This window comes from Desmodus rotundus, chromosome 2 (assembly GCF_022682495.2).
Source record: "Desmodus rotundus isolate HL8 chromosome 2, HLdesRot8A.1, whole genome shotgun sequence".
NCBI classification, from domain to species: domain Eukaryota; kingdom Metazoa; phylum Chordata; class Mammalia; order Chiroptera; family Phyllostomidae; genus Desmodus; species Desmodus rotundus.
Window position 1 is genome coordinate 160,842,965 of NC_071388.1, and position 16,219 is coordinate 160,859,183.

At 36.4% G+C, this 16,219-nt stretch overlaps 1 protein-coding gene across 1 annotated transcript in view; it reads right to left on the reverse strand.

Annotated features, from left to right (window-relative positions):
• Positions 1-16,219, reverse strand: part of OLA1 (Obg like ATPase 1) — a 150,364-nt gene that overhangs the window by 45,779 nt on the left and 88,366 nt on the right. Inside the window, exons 6-7 of the mRNA XM_053918789.1 lie at positions 5,544-5,624; positions 5,137-5,234 (exon numbers count right to left, since the gene is read on the reverse strand). Coding sequence (XP_053774764.1) covers positions 5,137-5,234; positions 5,544-5,624 — 179 coding nt within the window. The remainder of the gene's footprint in view (positions 1-5,136; positions 5,235-5,543; positions 5,625-16,219) is intronic.

Consider the following 16,219-nt stretch of genomic DNA (forward strand, 5'->3'; position numbering starts at 1 on the left):
GCACTGGAGTTCACTGATTTAACCAATCCCATATTTTAAAACAGCTAATCACTCGATTTAGACTTCCAAACTACCTCTGATGTGCCCTAACAGCCTCCTGTATCTGTCAAAGGTGCAATAAGCATTAGTCCTCATAAAGAAATCGTCACTAAAAAAGTATTTAATTTATGAAAAAAATTTACAAATGATAGCTTTTAAATTGTAACTCCACTAAAAAAAACAAACAAAAAAACCCCTCCTCACATGGTAAAATAAAACCTACCAATATTATCTTATAATTTCAAGTAGGTAGGAACACACTCAGAATTAATAATGTATTCTCATAGCTTTTATAATGTTAAGTATTTCAAGATGAGGCTGACACACCATCCCTCCCCAAACTTTATGAACCACAGGTAATAAAAAATAGAAATTATAACCCAAGAAAAACTGCATGGACATTTCAGAACTTTTACTATGCCAGACTAGTGGATGATAATGTGAAACATTTTAAAAAACCTTATACATGTGAATCTTGCTTTCCATAATAGGGTAAGTTCCTGAAAACTTAATATGAAATTGAACCTAATTTCAAATCTACTTGAGAAGCCTCCTGAACTAAAATAAATAAATTATTTAAGAATAATTCATCATTCTCATTTTATGTGTTTTAAGTAAATCAAATGTATGACAGTGTGATTTTTCTAAAACAGCATCTTTTAAATTTCTAGCTTTAATGAACAGCCTTGTTAGAAATTCATGACTTCTTAAAATCGTTTTACAGAGGAGTTTTATATTTGTAGATGTTTATGTATATCTATAGATATATGTACATATAAAATTATGTTAAAAATTAACACACGTCCCCTTTCACACGTAGTTGCTGAGATATAGTACCTGTAATTCTTATGAACGGTTCAAAAAATGAAGAAAATAACTGGATTTATCCTACAATTCTCACCCTAACCAGGCACATGATGTATGGCACTGCCAAAGTATTTTTAGTTATTGTGTACAAAAACAGGAACGTGGGAGTTGGGAGACTGCATTACAGTATAGTAAGAATTAATAAAGCCTTTTTCTATTTAAAATTCATTTGGGGAACCTGACACATTGCCCTGATTATACAACAGCTTTAAAGACTTTGCTAATTATTTGTCGACCAATCTTGAATCAATTTCAACACTCAGATTAATTGACTCCACCTAATATTAGCCAAAGGGTAATGTTCAGTGACCACAACCCCACCAGGACATATGTAAATATGTGTGTTACACACACACACACACACACACACACGAAGCCTGTCTTAAATTTTAGTTGTTTTCCACTTGAATAAGATAATACAGTAAAATAAACAATAAAATATAATGATCTTTTATCAATAGTTTAAAGAAAGATGGGAGCAAGAGAACACAAAAATGAAACATAATTGGAAGCTGTGTATGTGTACAAAATACAGTTCCCATTATCCACGGTTTTGCTTTTCACAGTTTCAGTTAGCAGCAGTCAACCTCCATTCAAAAATATTAAATTGAAAATTCCAGAAAAAAGCACTCATAAGTTTTAAAGTGTGTACCATTCTGAGTAGTGTGATAAAATCTCCCGCTGTCCCACTCCACCTGCCTGGGACATGAGTCATCCCTTTGTCCAGCATACCCATGCTGTATCTACCACCCCGCCCATTGTCACTTAGTAGCCATCTCAGTTATCAGATCCACTGTCGCAAGTATTGCAAAGCTTGTGTTCCAGTAACCCTTATTTAACTTAATAATAGCTCCAAAGCTCAGGAGTAGTGATGCAGTCAATTCAGATATACCAGAGAGAAGCTATGAAGTGCTTCCTTTAAGTGAAAAGGTGAGTACAGTACAAAATATTTTGAGAGAGACCACAGTCTCTCTCAAGTTTTATTGCACTGTATTGTTATAATTGTTCTATTTTAGTATTAGTTATTGTTGTTAATCTCTTGCTGTGCCTAGTTTATAAATTAAACTTTATCATAGGGTACGTATAGGAAAAAAACAGTATATGCAGGGTTCGGTAGTATCTGTGGCTTCAGGCATCCAGTGCGGGCACCCCCTCTTGGAATGCATTCTTCCCAGATAATGGGGGTGAATACTACATCTAAAATTAATTTGTTTCACTGATTTCATTATTGGATGGAATATATCATTAACAGAACAGCAAGGGTGCAAAGACTGAAATTTAAACCCCTGATTAAGCAATGGTCTGAGAGTTCTAATGTCCTGTACCTGCTTGACACCATGACTCAGTGGGCAATCTCAAATGAAAATTAATACTGCATATGATATAATCTCAATTATATAGCAACAACTGATCATGTTTAAAAATCAAATCCTCAAGTGTTCAAAAATCATTGGCAACCACTAAAAACAAAACACTTACTCCTGTACAGTTTTATTCATTCAAAGAACAGTAATTTGTGATAATATACGAAGATTCCTATGGATTCCCTAACATCTTGATTACTGTCATCCGATCATAACACGACTGCTACTAACTCTGCTACCATGTCGGCTTCTCTTCAGGGGCTAGGTATTAATCATGAATCAACAGAATGACTAACTCAACCTTGTTAAGACCAGAGAATAGATGCTTGGAGCAGTTCCAGTTTCTACATCTTTCAAAAGGTCAATACACCTACCTACTCAGTGATATAACAGGTTTAATCTTTCCAAATGCTTCCCTCTTTTCTAGAATTGAAAAATAACATTACCATTTAAATTTAAAGTGAACTTTAGTAATTAAATTGTTCATTATTTCTGAAATGGCTTAGTCTTTCTCTTGTGGTCAAAATCACAAACCCTCTTCCTCTTTCTTGATCATTTAAAATAGTTTTCTAGATCTAAAAGACTTAGAAAAATATTTATTACTGCTTCCTGCATCAGTCTTAATTTGCTACAGTAGCATTACATAATAACCTTAAAAAACAACCTTTTTCTTTTGCTAAAGGAGCAAGTAATGCAAATGGAACTTAGATATAAACATTACCAAAAATCAAGATGCTAGCACAAATTAAAAGGATTTAGTAGTGAAAACGTATTTTAACTATTTACATCTGCTTACAGTGTTATAAATGATGAAAACCTAGTGTTCATATCCTTCATAATAAAAATTTATTCTGCACTTTAATACAAAGACTATGTTGCATAAACAGAGGATTTAAAGCTGTAGCAGACTGGCTGAATGAAAGGCAAATGGCAATCTTTCTGGCTCCAGTAGATGCCATTCCCTACCACACAATGTTTGCCACTCATAAATACATGACAAATACTTCCTCAATCATTTTTTACGAGCAGGGATGCACAGGGGGTAGTCAATGGCTAGCTTCGGGGAAAATAGGAACAGCAGGCGGCAGAAACTGTACAGAAAATGGCTATGTGGTAAATTCTCTTCTGGAACATCACTCAGTTACCCAGTCTTTGATCTTTCAGCTGCAATTACACTAACTTCCACAAAAACTGACCCCCCAACCCACCAAACATACACACTACCCAAACCAGACCATTAGCTATACATAAAATCTAAAATTTGGTTTTATACTTAGAATCATCCATACCACTACATTTTTATAAATTAAAATTTGCTATTTAGACAAGAGTTTACTTTCAATTGGCTATAACCATATCATCATCACAACTGGTCTCACAAAAAACATGGGGTGTCTGGCGACAGCTAAATCACAGACTGGCGTCTCCCAAACAGTCTGTCTACCATTAGGGTCTGGGAAATGGTATTTACTATACAATTAGAGCCAGGGAGTTCTACCTGTAATCATCCAAATACAGGTGTGAGAAGCCCCTTTGGGCAAGGAAACTGACTCATCCCTTTTCATGTAAACTTTGATGTCTGTATTGTTTCACAGAGCCTCAGGAAACCTTACCATTTATACAACAATGAGAAGATTTATTAACTGAGGTCAAGCAATAAATTTTAAAATTCCTTTCCAAAGGTAACAATTTTTAACACATTAATCATCAAATTTATAAGAATTTGAAACAAGATAGAACTGATTATTTTAAACTTATCAATTGGAAGACACTGACTAGTTGGAACTAAATTTTCATGTTAAGTTTATGCTTTTTAGAATATTACCAATAAAAGAGGCCAAATTCAACTTCCTATCAGGAACACAAAATGTCTTATGGCAATATCAACAGGGCATTTTAAGATGCAGTAATTTCACAGAATTTATTCTAATGATTTATTGGAGTTAACCATCTGACATTAATTATTGTTTTGGCTTCCGGTCTATGAATGTTTATTTTTCAGTTTAAAGCTTCTCACTCTTTGATATCATATGGAAATGAGAATTTTTAATGGAAAATTGAAACCATGTGCATCTAAGTACTTAATGAAGTACAGGGAAAAACCGACAATATATTTTAGGAGAATTCAGATATTTTGCTTTGGATAGTCTTGATTTGTTAATATAACTTAATAGTACAAAATGCTGAGGGTCCAGTGAGGCGAGTCAAAGCAAGCAAGCACTATGCCAAATGTGTGCGTGTCTACATGCTATATGAACATATGAATTTTTGGAAGTTATTAGTGAATGAAAGGAAACCTTATACATTTTGGTTACATGTCAAAAATGATAATCAATACATGAATGCATAGTTTTTATCTTTGTACACTTTTAAAGTATTTGAAACAGATACCTGGGCTTCCTCCTTACAGTTTTTTTTTTCTTTAATTAAAAAAGTACTTTTTTAAAGCATTCAATTTGGATTTTTAAATTTATGCCCAACTGTAATCCATTTGGATATTTTAAAGTCACATATAGTATCAACACAGCTAGAAACTCCTAGTTTAAAAAATTTTACTGTTCCAACTAAATTTATTCTCATTTTGCAAAGAAAAAAAATGATGTCTATTAAATTTAAATTTGGTAAATAAATATGTAAGATCCAATATTACCTAATTTGTTTTTTTTTCTTAAGTTCTCTCAGTGTAAATCAATTAAGAGACTCATCTCAGAATTTAAACACCAAGCAAAGCTTTCTCATCCATTTTAAAGTTTTTAATAATAAGAGGGAAAAAATTAAAATCCAACGTAGCAGTAAGTACCTATGTAGGTGTTTATGTGTGTACAGATATGATATGTCTGAATATATATGGAGAGGAAAAACTCACCATTTGTTTTTTTTTCTAATGTAGTCTTTTTCAGAAAGATTAACCAAGTAGACCATTGGTTTTGAAGTCAGAAATAAGTGTTTATTCAGTACTTCAATCTAAAGTGGGAGACAGATAAAGAATCCTTTTTAAAACTTGAGTTAACTATTAAGTAAATCACTAAATAACTTGAAAGTAAACTGTTTAAACAACTAGCCATTTTCATTTCGTATTTCTTATTTCTAAAAATTAGTTGTTATAAAATATCAAGAGTATGGGAAAGAAATAACAGGCCTGGGAATAAGCAACCATTGACAGAACTACAGTTTAACTAGATATAATAATTAGTATAAATAATGACAACTCTAATTTGTTCTCTAAGAAATCAAAGCAAAGGCAATGATAAATGGCACATATCGATAACTTACCTCTTTGTCATTCCAGTCGTGATAGAAGCGAACAGGTTTCTTTTGATCTATAACCCAGGATTTGACTTTGCACATTATGTCCTGTACACAATTGAGAAATGTAAATACAAGATGAATATTATGCATTTAGATATAAATACAAAAATTAAAAGGGGAACTAAGTAACACATATAATAATTTTCAGTATCTCATTTAAGAAACCAAATACTAATGAAACGTGTGGCATTAAAATATTAACATATAAAATGTGGAATACTAGCAAATTTAGTAAAAGTCTTAAAAATTTTAAACAATTCAACTATACTAAAGATGACAAAAGACAGTAATATTTCAACATTACCTAGTGGTGTCACTTGCAAACATGCTATTAGGAAATGGAGGGGGGAGATACTACAGAGAGAAGGAATTATAATTTTTTCCTTAAAAAGAAAACCAAATAGATGACATTGAATCCATTATTGATAATCTACCCTCCAAAATATTATATCAACTGACCAAAACCCTTTTCATTATGAATTAATTTTTTGCCAACACCTTCTCTCAGCCCACTTCCCCTGTCCCCACTCCAACGATCCCCCTCCAACCTGCCAAAGCCTCCATTACACAATGGCAAGAGCCCTGCACTGGTGACCTCCAACCAGCTGCATTCACTTTCAGAACATCTCTCTCTGCTGGAAATCTAAAGGCCTTTTAGTTAGCAAGCTAGTGTGCATTCAGAAGGAGTAACTGCAGGAAGAGCCCAATGTGCTTTGTTTCTCTGGCCTTTCTTCACAGAAAGATTAATCATCTGTGAAATGGAAACGGCAAACAGCAAGTGACACAAACTGAACCCTTCAAGCCTTTCCTCATCAGTTTTGTGGTTCTGAATCTAAAAGCTGCGTGTGGCGAGGTTCTCCTTACAGGCAGGTGTTAATAAAAGGCTCCAGGGTCTCAAAGGTCAAACTTAGCTCTTCCAGAAGAAGTGCATTTGAGAGTCATCTGTTTTTTGTTGTTGTTAAAGATAATTTATGGATGTTTAAAATATGCAATTTTTAAAATTTATTGTAATACACAACTATTTGTAATAGGTTTCTTGGGTTTTCACTAATGTATTTTCCTTTACCATAAATCAGTTGTTCTTCTGTAAATATCCACTTGTATAAATTACCTCAATATTTAGTATACCTTCCTTCCAAATCTTGCTGTTACCAACAGGAAAAATAAGGAAAAAGCCCTATATCCTTAGATCCTGATTTGAAACACTCCAGGAAAAGGACTTCCCACAGATTTTAACAAGGAAGGGGCAAGCTAAAAACTTTTAATGAAATCTAACATGTTCTGCTTAAGAATAATCACTTTTACTCTTCTATAACTGAATTTCACTCATAAATGTTTAAAAGTGGCTAATGTAACACCATTTCCTACAAGGAGAAGATCAAAGTGCTATATTACAAATGCATTATGATTAAAAAAGCCCTGTGCAGCCTTGCTATTAACTGTTCTTTAAACCCTAAAAGGCTTCCCATAGATCTCACTTGGCACTGCATATACAACCTTTGACAAGTAATGTAGACCATTTTTATTCATTGCCTAAAATTGTAGGCAATTATGTGCGTCACACTGGCCACCTGCAAATTCTGAATGCCTGCTCCAGTTGTCAGTGCAAAAAACTAATGTCGGAGGGGATTAATCTAGGGGGAGAGAGTCCTCTTTAATGGCTCCAGCAGGTGAAATGGCCCAGCTGGTTACTATGATGAGTGGCCAGAACAGCTTATGTAGAGATACGCAACAAGATTATACAAAAGAAGGAGAAAACAGTGGTACCATCTTATATGTGGTTCCATTAGTTTTTTCAATTAAAGAAAGAGAAAAAAAAAAAGCAAACCAAAAATAAGGAAGAAAATTAAATTTTAATCATATAAAAAGTGTAAAATACTTTTGTAACTATAAACATTTTTACAAAATAAAAGGGCTTCGATAAGTGCTGATTACTAGTGAAGGAATTTCAGTATCTGTCTCTCATTTTAAATTAACTAGACCATCACCACAGACATAAAGTTTTATCACACATGCTTTTGGCATTCGTATTTCCCCCCCACTCTATACTAAAATACTATATTCTAAGTTAGGAGCCTCAAATTTTAAAGAGAATTAACTCATAATTAACATTCCCTAGCAGTGTATCCAATAAAGCCACTGTCAAGTCTTCTTAGAAAAATTTATAGATTATCACCAAGTCTTTCAAGAGTTGAAAATAAAAATACTTTGACATTGAAAATATTTTATTTTGTACCCAGTACTCTTTTTATTATCCCCACAAAATATTTAATAGCCAAGAAAAGACATCTTAGATTACTAAAAGATGTCAGTTTTACTGCAGACAAAAAAAAATTTGATCAGATATTATCTTCTATAAATGATCATTATATGGTATAGTTTCAGTGTGTTGTTTTTCTTAATTTAAGTAAAAATTAATTTTAATTTTAGCAAGAAGTTAAAAGATACTATGTTCCTTATGTGAAAAACTTTTCTAATCAGATGAAAAGAAAACATTTGGACTGACTTATATATACTTAATGGATTGACTGAATTTTTTTTCTTATGCTTGTATATAAAATTATGGTTAAAACAAGGAAAAGTTCTAGTTAGTGAATTTGGTTAACTAAAAAAATAATCTAGTGCATACCTAATCTTTTAACAAGTCAGAATACAATAAAAACATAAAATAAAAACACTTTGATGCTTGACAACTCAGAAGTTATTTTAGTGTGGGAATAAATCCTGGGTCAACAGCTCACCAGGCCTATGACCTATTACTTCATTGATAAAATTCAGATGAGGATACTATCTGCCTCCTGGGGGTCACTGTGAAGATCAAACGAGATAATGCATATAAGGTGTTTCAGGCAGTTCTTGGCACAGAGTAAGTTCTCAGTCAATGTGAGTTGTTACCATGGTTATTATGATTGCTGAAAGACTAAATGCCAGTGATCTACAAAATGGTAATATATTCTCTTGGGTTTGCCTTTAAAGCAAATATGTATACGTCTTCCACAACTGAATAATTTTTTAGTAGTCCTTTTCTTCAAATTTCTGAAGGTTACCAACAATACTGGCTTTCTTAGTGAAAACTCAATTCAGGCTTCTAGTCTTAACATTCTACAAGAACGAGCTTAATACAAACTCACCTTGAAAACCTTGGTCTTCTACTTTGACTCTTCTTATTGAGAGCATTTCACTTTAGAAATGCTCTATTTTTAAGATATTTTACTGTTGTTGTTAATAGCATCTGTAATGTATTTACACTAAGGGAGGATGTGTGACTTGCCTAAATTCCCATAGCTGGTAAGTAGCATGGCTGAGATTCTAATTCAGGTCTAAGTGACACAAAATGCGTCACTTAGTGCATGTCACAAAATGCATGTTCTATCCTACCACCCTGGCCTATTTGTCTTCCTTATCACGTGATTGCTCCTTGTTTGCCTAGGCATTCCTAAGGTTGTTATTCAAAGTCCTCATTCTCATTCGAAGGTCATCAGAGAAAGTTAATATTCTTACTATTAACAGCCACACAGTACACATGCTCCCTCAATGGTGCCTACCCCCTCCATTGACCAGTACTGTGAAGTCATCATTGTTCACACATGGGCATTCCAGTCCACTCTCCCTGGCTGCCTTACTACCAGGGAGATGTCATGCAAACTGTTCTAATTATGTTAACAACAGCTGGACTTTCTCCAAACAGACCTCATATAATAAATATAAGTAAATGTACTCAAATAATGAAACTGGATCGGTGTCATATCAAATTGTTACAACAGATTTTCTAGAAGATTATATTCCAGAGGACTCTCCTTTTCTGCCTTCTTTTTTTAAAAGTACAATGCTCCCCCCACCAAAAAAAAGAGGGGGGGAGCAGTACAGTGTACTGGTCAATGCAGACAACTGTAATTGAACAACAATAAAATAATTTTAAAAAATAAAATAAAATAAAAGTACAATGCTGCTTTTATTTATTTTTAACCAGTATATTATCTTTAGAATAGAGAAAAAATACAGTATATTCACAGGGTGAGGGTAACGGAAGGACTTCATCTATTCTCTGCCTACCATCTGTAATCCTAAAATTTAATGGCTAACTGGATAGAGCTGGCGGTTTATCAAGGGGACTCACTCTTACTCTACAATAATTATAGTCTCCAAACTTGATACATCCGTCTAGCCAAACCCACTGCCCTAATACTTGAAGCTGACACTCTGATGTGCTGACCTATGCTGGCTAGGTGGCTTTAACACAGCACAGCCAATAATGCACTCAGACTAGAAGAATGGAGGCAAGGCCTCCAGCTCGAAACAGTCTGGCTAGAAGTCCACTAACACAGCTTCCTCCTGCTCCAGCACAGAGCAGGAGGAAATATCCTCTTTAAATATTCCAAATTGAGACAGACCAATCTGGGCTTTCTCTCACAAAACAGACCTCCGTTGTATATTCTAAGTTGATATTAAGGATTTGCCTGAACCAGAATATTTAGCACTTGGTGCTCTACTAGGTGAATGTTGCTCTTTATGGAGACCTGAGTACTGACCCCTGACCATCACCTTCTATATAATGTGATCATGTAGATAGTGACTAAAACTCCCAGGAAAGAATCATGCAACAAAAGAGTGAACTGAGACAACTGGCAGCCATGGTCTGCATGACTGTGTATGTGTGTTTAAGGGAGATGTCCTCCAAGAATTAAAACAATAGGTTAATTCTTGCAATAACCCGGGTAGAATATAGATTAGCAGTTGTGGGTTTTCAGCTATGTGATTTACTACAGTTAGGAGTGAGAACTTACATAGCAGTACTCCTGGCTATAATGTTGGTAACAGGAATGAACACCAATTCATTCTTAAGGTATAGATCTTAGCAAAAGATCTGATCACTACTAAGGAGAAGAAGAAGGCAATTGCCCCTTTGATTTCTGTAAATAAGCCAGAATGGATTTTGCCATGTTCCAAGAAAGACAAGGTGGTGTGGGGGTAGGGCGGGGTGGGGAACAAATCTGATTTTAATAAAAATGCTACTGAATAAGAAGAGTCAGAAAGAAAAAAAAAAAAAGAAAATGATCACACACAGAACCCTCTTAATGAATTATCTGGCATAACTTGGCAGAATGCAAAGAGATCGAGCAGCTCTGAAACAGGAGCATGAAGCCATAAAAAGAGGCCAGGTTAGAAAAACTGAATCAAATGTCAAAAGAGGCGACAACTAAGAAAGATTTTTAAGGACACCAAAATCAAAGAAGGTAAATAAAAACTCAAATTGGAGATTCAACTAATAAGGCAGAAGATAATTAGTGGTTTGGAGGTCAAACTTGAGAAGGGCTTATACTGAAATATAACACATACCCAGTGTAACATTCATAAGTTACCAACAACTTGATGAAGTATCACAGAATGAACACATGCCTGTAACTACAACCCTGATAACATATAGAATATTATTAGCAATGTAGTTACAATGTTCCACTCCTCTCCTGAGATAATCACTATCCTGGCTTCTTTGTATCACAAATTAAGCCATTATTGGAATTTATAGACATGGAATCATACAGTAGCATTATTTCATGTCCAGCTTCTTTGTTCAGAATTGTGAAATTTATCCATATTGTTAGATGGAGTAGTAATTTGTTTTTTCTTTGCCATGTAATATTCTACTAAAGGAATATTCTACAACTTATTTATTCTTTAAAGTTATTTATGCTATTGAAACTATTATGAATAAAGGTGCTATAAAATTCTTATACATGTATTTTGGTAAATTTATGTATGCATTTCTCTTGAGTATATGCCTAATATTAGAAGTGCTCGAGCATAAGTCATGCATTTATCCAAACTTAGTATATATATTCCTTATCAGTTTTCAAAAGTAAAGATATTAATTCATACTCCCAACAACACTGCCTGAGAATTTCACTTACTTCACATGCCTAATACTTGATATTGTCAGTCTTCTTAATTTATGGTGTGTGGTCTCACTGTACTCTGAATTTACACTTCTCTAATGATTAATGAGGCATTTCCCTTTTCATGAAGTACTTATTCAAGTCTTTTGCCATCCAATTTTTAAATCTCTTCCTTTATGACTACTGCTTTTTGTGTCCTATTTTAAAAATACTTATCTATTCCAAGGTCATGAACATAGTCTATGTTGTGTATTATAGATGTTTTATTTTATAAGAGTTTCACTTTTAGTCTATGTAAACTTTACTTTTTGTGTGTAATGTGAGGTGATTATATCTTTTGGGGGGTTGGGGAGGCAGTGATCTTACCTTCCAAGGTGTCCCTTCTATTGCTTTCAAGACCCTTCCTCAGCTCTCAGGATGGGGGTTACAAATCACGTTCCTTATCCTTCAGAATGTGGCCCTAGCTGTTGCCTTTGACTCCCTGACCTCCAGAGCCAGGATTATATCTTACTGTCCCATATGCGGGGCTCCTTCTGCCAAAGTTGGGCCTGAAGAATGTGGTATACAGGAAAAACGTTTTTTTTTTTTTAAGATTAAAAAAGCTTTATAAACAAATGGGACTTCATCAAAATAAAAAGCTTCTGCACAGCTAAAGAAAACATTAACAAAACGAAAAGGGAACCAACTGTATGGGAAAATATATTTGCCAATGATACCTCAGAGGGTTTGATCTCCAAAATATATAAAGGACTCACACAACTCCACACCAGGAAGACAAACAACCCAATTAAAAAATGGGCAAAGGACCTGAATAGGCACTTCTCCAAGAAGGACATACAGAGGGCCCAGAGACATATGAAAGGATGCTCTGCATCACTAGCCATCAGAGATGCAAATTAAAACCACAATGAGATACCACTTCACACTGGTCAGAATGGCCATCATAAACAAATCAACAAATAATAAGTGCTGGTGAGGTTGTGGAGAAAAGGGAACCTTAGTGCACTGTTGGTGGGAATGCAGACTGGTGAGGCCACTGTGGAAAACAGTATGGAATTTCCTCCAGAAACTAAAAACGGAACTGCCTTTTGACCCAGCATTTCCATTGCTGGGTTTATACCCTAAGAATCCTGAATCACTAATTCAAAAGAACCTGTGCACCCCAATGTTCATAGCAGCACAATTTACAATAGCCAAGTGCTGGAAACAGCCTAGGTGCCCATCAGTAAGTGAGTGGATCAATAAACTGTGGTACGTTTACACAATGGAATACGATGCAGAAGAAAGGAACAAGGAGCCGCTACCCTTTGCAACAACATGGATGGAACTGGAGAGCATTATGCTAAGTGAAGTAAGCCAGGTGGTGAATGACAAATACCATATGATCTCACCTATAAGTGGAACCTAATTAACAAAACAAACCGGCAAGCAAAATATAGCCAGAGACATTGAAATTGACAACAAACTGACAGTAACTAGAGGGGAGGGGAGAGGGAAATAACATGGGAAAGAAGGGAAAGGGTCATAAATGAACATGTATGAGGGACCCATGGACAGAGCCAAGGGGGGTGGGACTGAGGATGGGAGGTGGGCGTGGGCAGGGTGGGGGAAAATGGTGGTGTGAAAATGGAGAAAACTGTATTCAAACATCAATAGAAAATAAAAAAATAAAAATAAAAAAGCTATCTTTACCTATTTGATGAAAATAAGCTAGTTTGAGAGTATAAGTCATCTATACAAGAAAGAAGGGATTATTGGTGATCAAAACAACTTTGTAAACAGAATAAAAACAACTGAACTGTGTGAATACTTTAAAAGGGTGAACTTTGTGATATGTGAATTTATCTCAATAAAGTCACTTAAAAAGCAACAAAGGATGAAAAAAAGAAGGAATGACTAACAGCACAAGCTTTCTGGAAAGTTAGGAAATGATAATATCCAAAGAACTGGAATAACTAGCCATAGGTAAGTGGAGTGAATAAGCTTTGGCTAGTGGAGAACAAAGAATTCCTGTCTGATGGCTTTTATTTTGATCTTTGAAGTAGGAGGCAGGGTCATGTGCTGAGGGCCAGGAAGGATGAAAGCAGGGAGTGGGCATTTAAGAAGTCTGAGGAAGTAGAGGAGCAGTTCCAGCAGAGAGTAGGAAGGCAAATACGAAAGCTGGATATAGCTGATGGTCCTCTAAAGGTGGATAATAATGAGTTTATGGAGATATTACCATCCTATTTTTAATTTTCTTCATCTGTGTTTGGTTGGCTATAGGCAAAGAGAAAATGGACAGGTGGGAATATCCAGAAAAATATGCCTACAGCATATGCACCGTAACATCAGTTCTTTTGAGTGCATTCCCCTTAGGACATATATAAAGTAGTCTGGCCTCAAATGAGCCTAGTTCTCGTGACCTTTGCTCCAAACACAATACATTCTTTTGTGTTATCCTGGAAGTCTTAAACAGTTTTGCATTTCATAAATACTGTCCTCGAATAACAGTGAGCATTGAGGACCTATAATGTGCTGATACTCATAACATTTTACAATGTATACTAAACACATTATCCAACATGGTGCTTTACTCCTAGTACTCTCCTAAAGGAATCTAACTCAGTCCAAGTAGACTCCTGCCCAGAACTGGTGGGCACTTGACCTATGAAGTTGTCTCATTAAAACAAATGAACAAACAACAAAAAAAAACAAAAACAAAAACTCTGCCAAAAAGGGAATAAATTGAGGCAATTAGATGCTTGTTCTAGAAATTGAAATTAGAAAATACCAAGATAATAGAACTGGAGACTGAAATTGTAAGGATAAACTGAAAGAACCCAAGGTAGAGTAAATTACATAAAGTGGTAAGCCAACTGTAAGTATGCAGAAATTATGAAGAAGCAGAAATCAGGAACAAAAACAATACATAAAATAGCAGATGAAGTCTAGCGGCAGCAAAACAAAAAATAAGTAGAATTCTAGGGAAGGAGATATGAAGAATATCTGAGTTACATGAATGACAGAGCACCACCAGAGAAGATGCACGGTGCTATCCTGGAATGATTTACAATTCAACTCCAAAGGCCTGACTATACTACGCTTCCTGCTCTTGAATATTTTTGGATTTCATTTCCCTTCTCGCTTTGTATTTTAAAAATAAAAATCCATTTCTTGATATAGCTTAAGTTGAGTCTCTGTTCCTCATAACAAAACAAAAAAAAACAACACAAACCAATTACAAAATGTAGTAACTTGGGAGAGCCAAGATGGTGGGAGTCGGTAGAAGCTACTTACCTTCTCCCAGGATTAAACTGGAATTACAACTAAAATATAGACCAGTCACACTGAAAAACCAACTGAAGACTAGCTAGAGAGAAGCCTTATAACCAAGGATTTACAGAAGAAGCCATATTGACACTGGTAGGAATGGCAGAGATGCTAAAAGAGCTGCCCCCACTCCTACAGGAAGCGGCTGAGGTTCCAGAGGGGTATCTCAGCTGTGGGAGATCCCCCTGGGAAGTGTGGGGTCTAAATCCTAAGTTGGGCTCCCCAGCCCAGAGCACCAGAGCCAGGAAGAGGTGCCCATCTAACATCTGGTCATGAAAAGCAGTGGGGTTTCTGTCTGATAGAGAGAGAAAGGAGTCTGTTAGAAACACAGGCACGTCTTAAAAGGCCAATGGATAAAATTTAGTTTGTAGCCACTCACCCTGGGCTCCCGTGCAAAGAGGCAGAGTGGACTAGAGTTGTATGAGGAAGTCTGGAGTTTATGGCTCTGGGGAAAGAGCTGAAGGGACAGCTGCCAGGATCCCTGTGCTTTCATTCTCTCATACTACAGACACCATCCTTGGGTGGAACACTCACCTCCATATGACACCCTGGGGGAAAGCAAGAGCCCCACCCTGTGGAGCTTATGTCCAACTGAGAAGTCAGCTGCCTTGGTGAGAGTGTAAACGTCTGGTCAGCCTCAGGGTTACCAGTGACTGAGCTTTGTGGTTTTGGCACAGGGGCCATTTACTCCACTTTCCAGTGAACCTGACTGGCACTTTCCCACCATGGAGATCCACTAGAACCACCTTTCAGGCTTCAAGCCCCAACTCCAGACTTCAGCTTCAGTGGCCCCACCTGCTTGACTCCTAGTGGCTCCACCCTATTGCGGTAAGGGCAAAATCCAAAACAGACTGAAGTGTGTGGCTCTAGAGTGGGAGCCATACCCCCACAACCCCAAAGCCTGACCAGCACCTTGCCCTCATGGGAGATCCACTAGCTCCATCCTCCCAACACCTGGCTGCCCCACCCTGTTGTGCTTTGTCTCTGCCCAGTAAAATCTGGGACAAACTAAACTGTGTAGCTTTAGAACAGGGGCCATTTTTCTCTTGTATGCCCAAACAGGGCAGAGCCCCTCCCTCGCATGGCCAAATTTTGGTCTGTTAGGGCATGACAAAATCTGCTGGCCTCACCATGACAATTCCCTGAGACCTGCCACAACACAAAGGTTTGTGAGCACCCAGAAGGTGGCAGCTAGACTTGATGTACCCTGAGGACATTTGCTGAGTGGCCTCAGACCCAGCACTGGCACAAAGTTTGAACCTGTACCAATATGGTAAACACAATTTGCCCCTACCTGGTGACTCACTGTGAACCTATCTCATGCAGCTTGAGTACATCCAGAAGTTCTTTAATGACAGGCTAACAGGCAACTAGCAGGAAGCTTGGGGGCAGAGGCAGGCGAAGGAGGATCATGGGCATACCCACACCAGCAGAGGC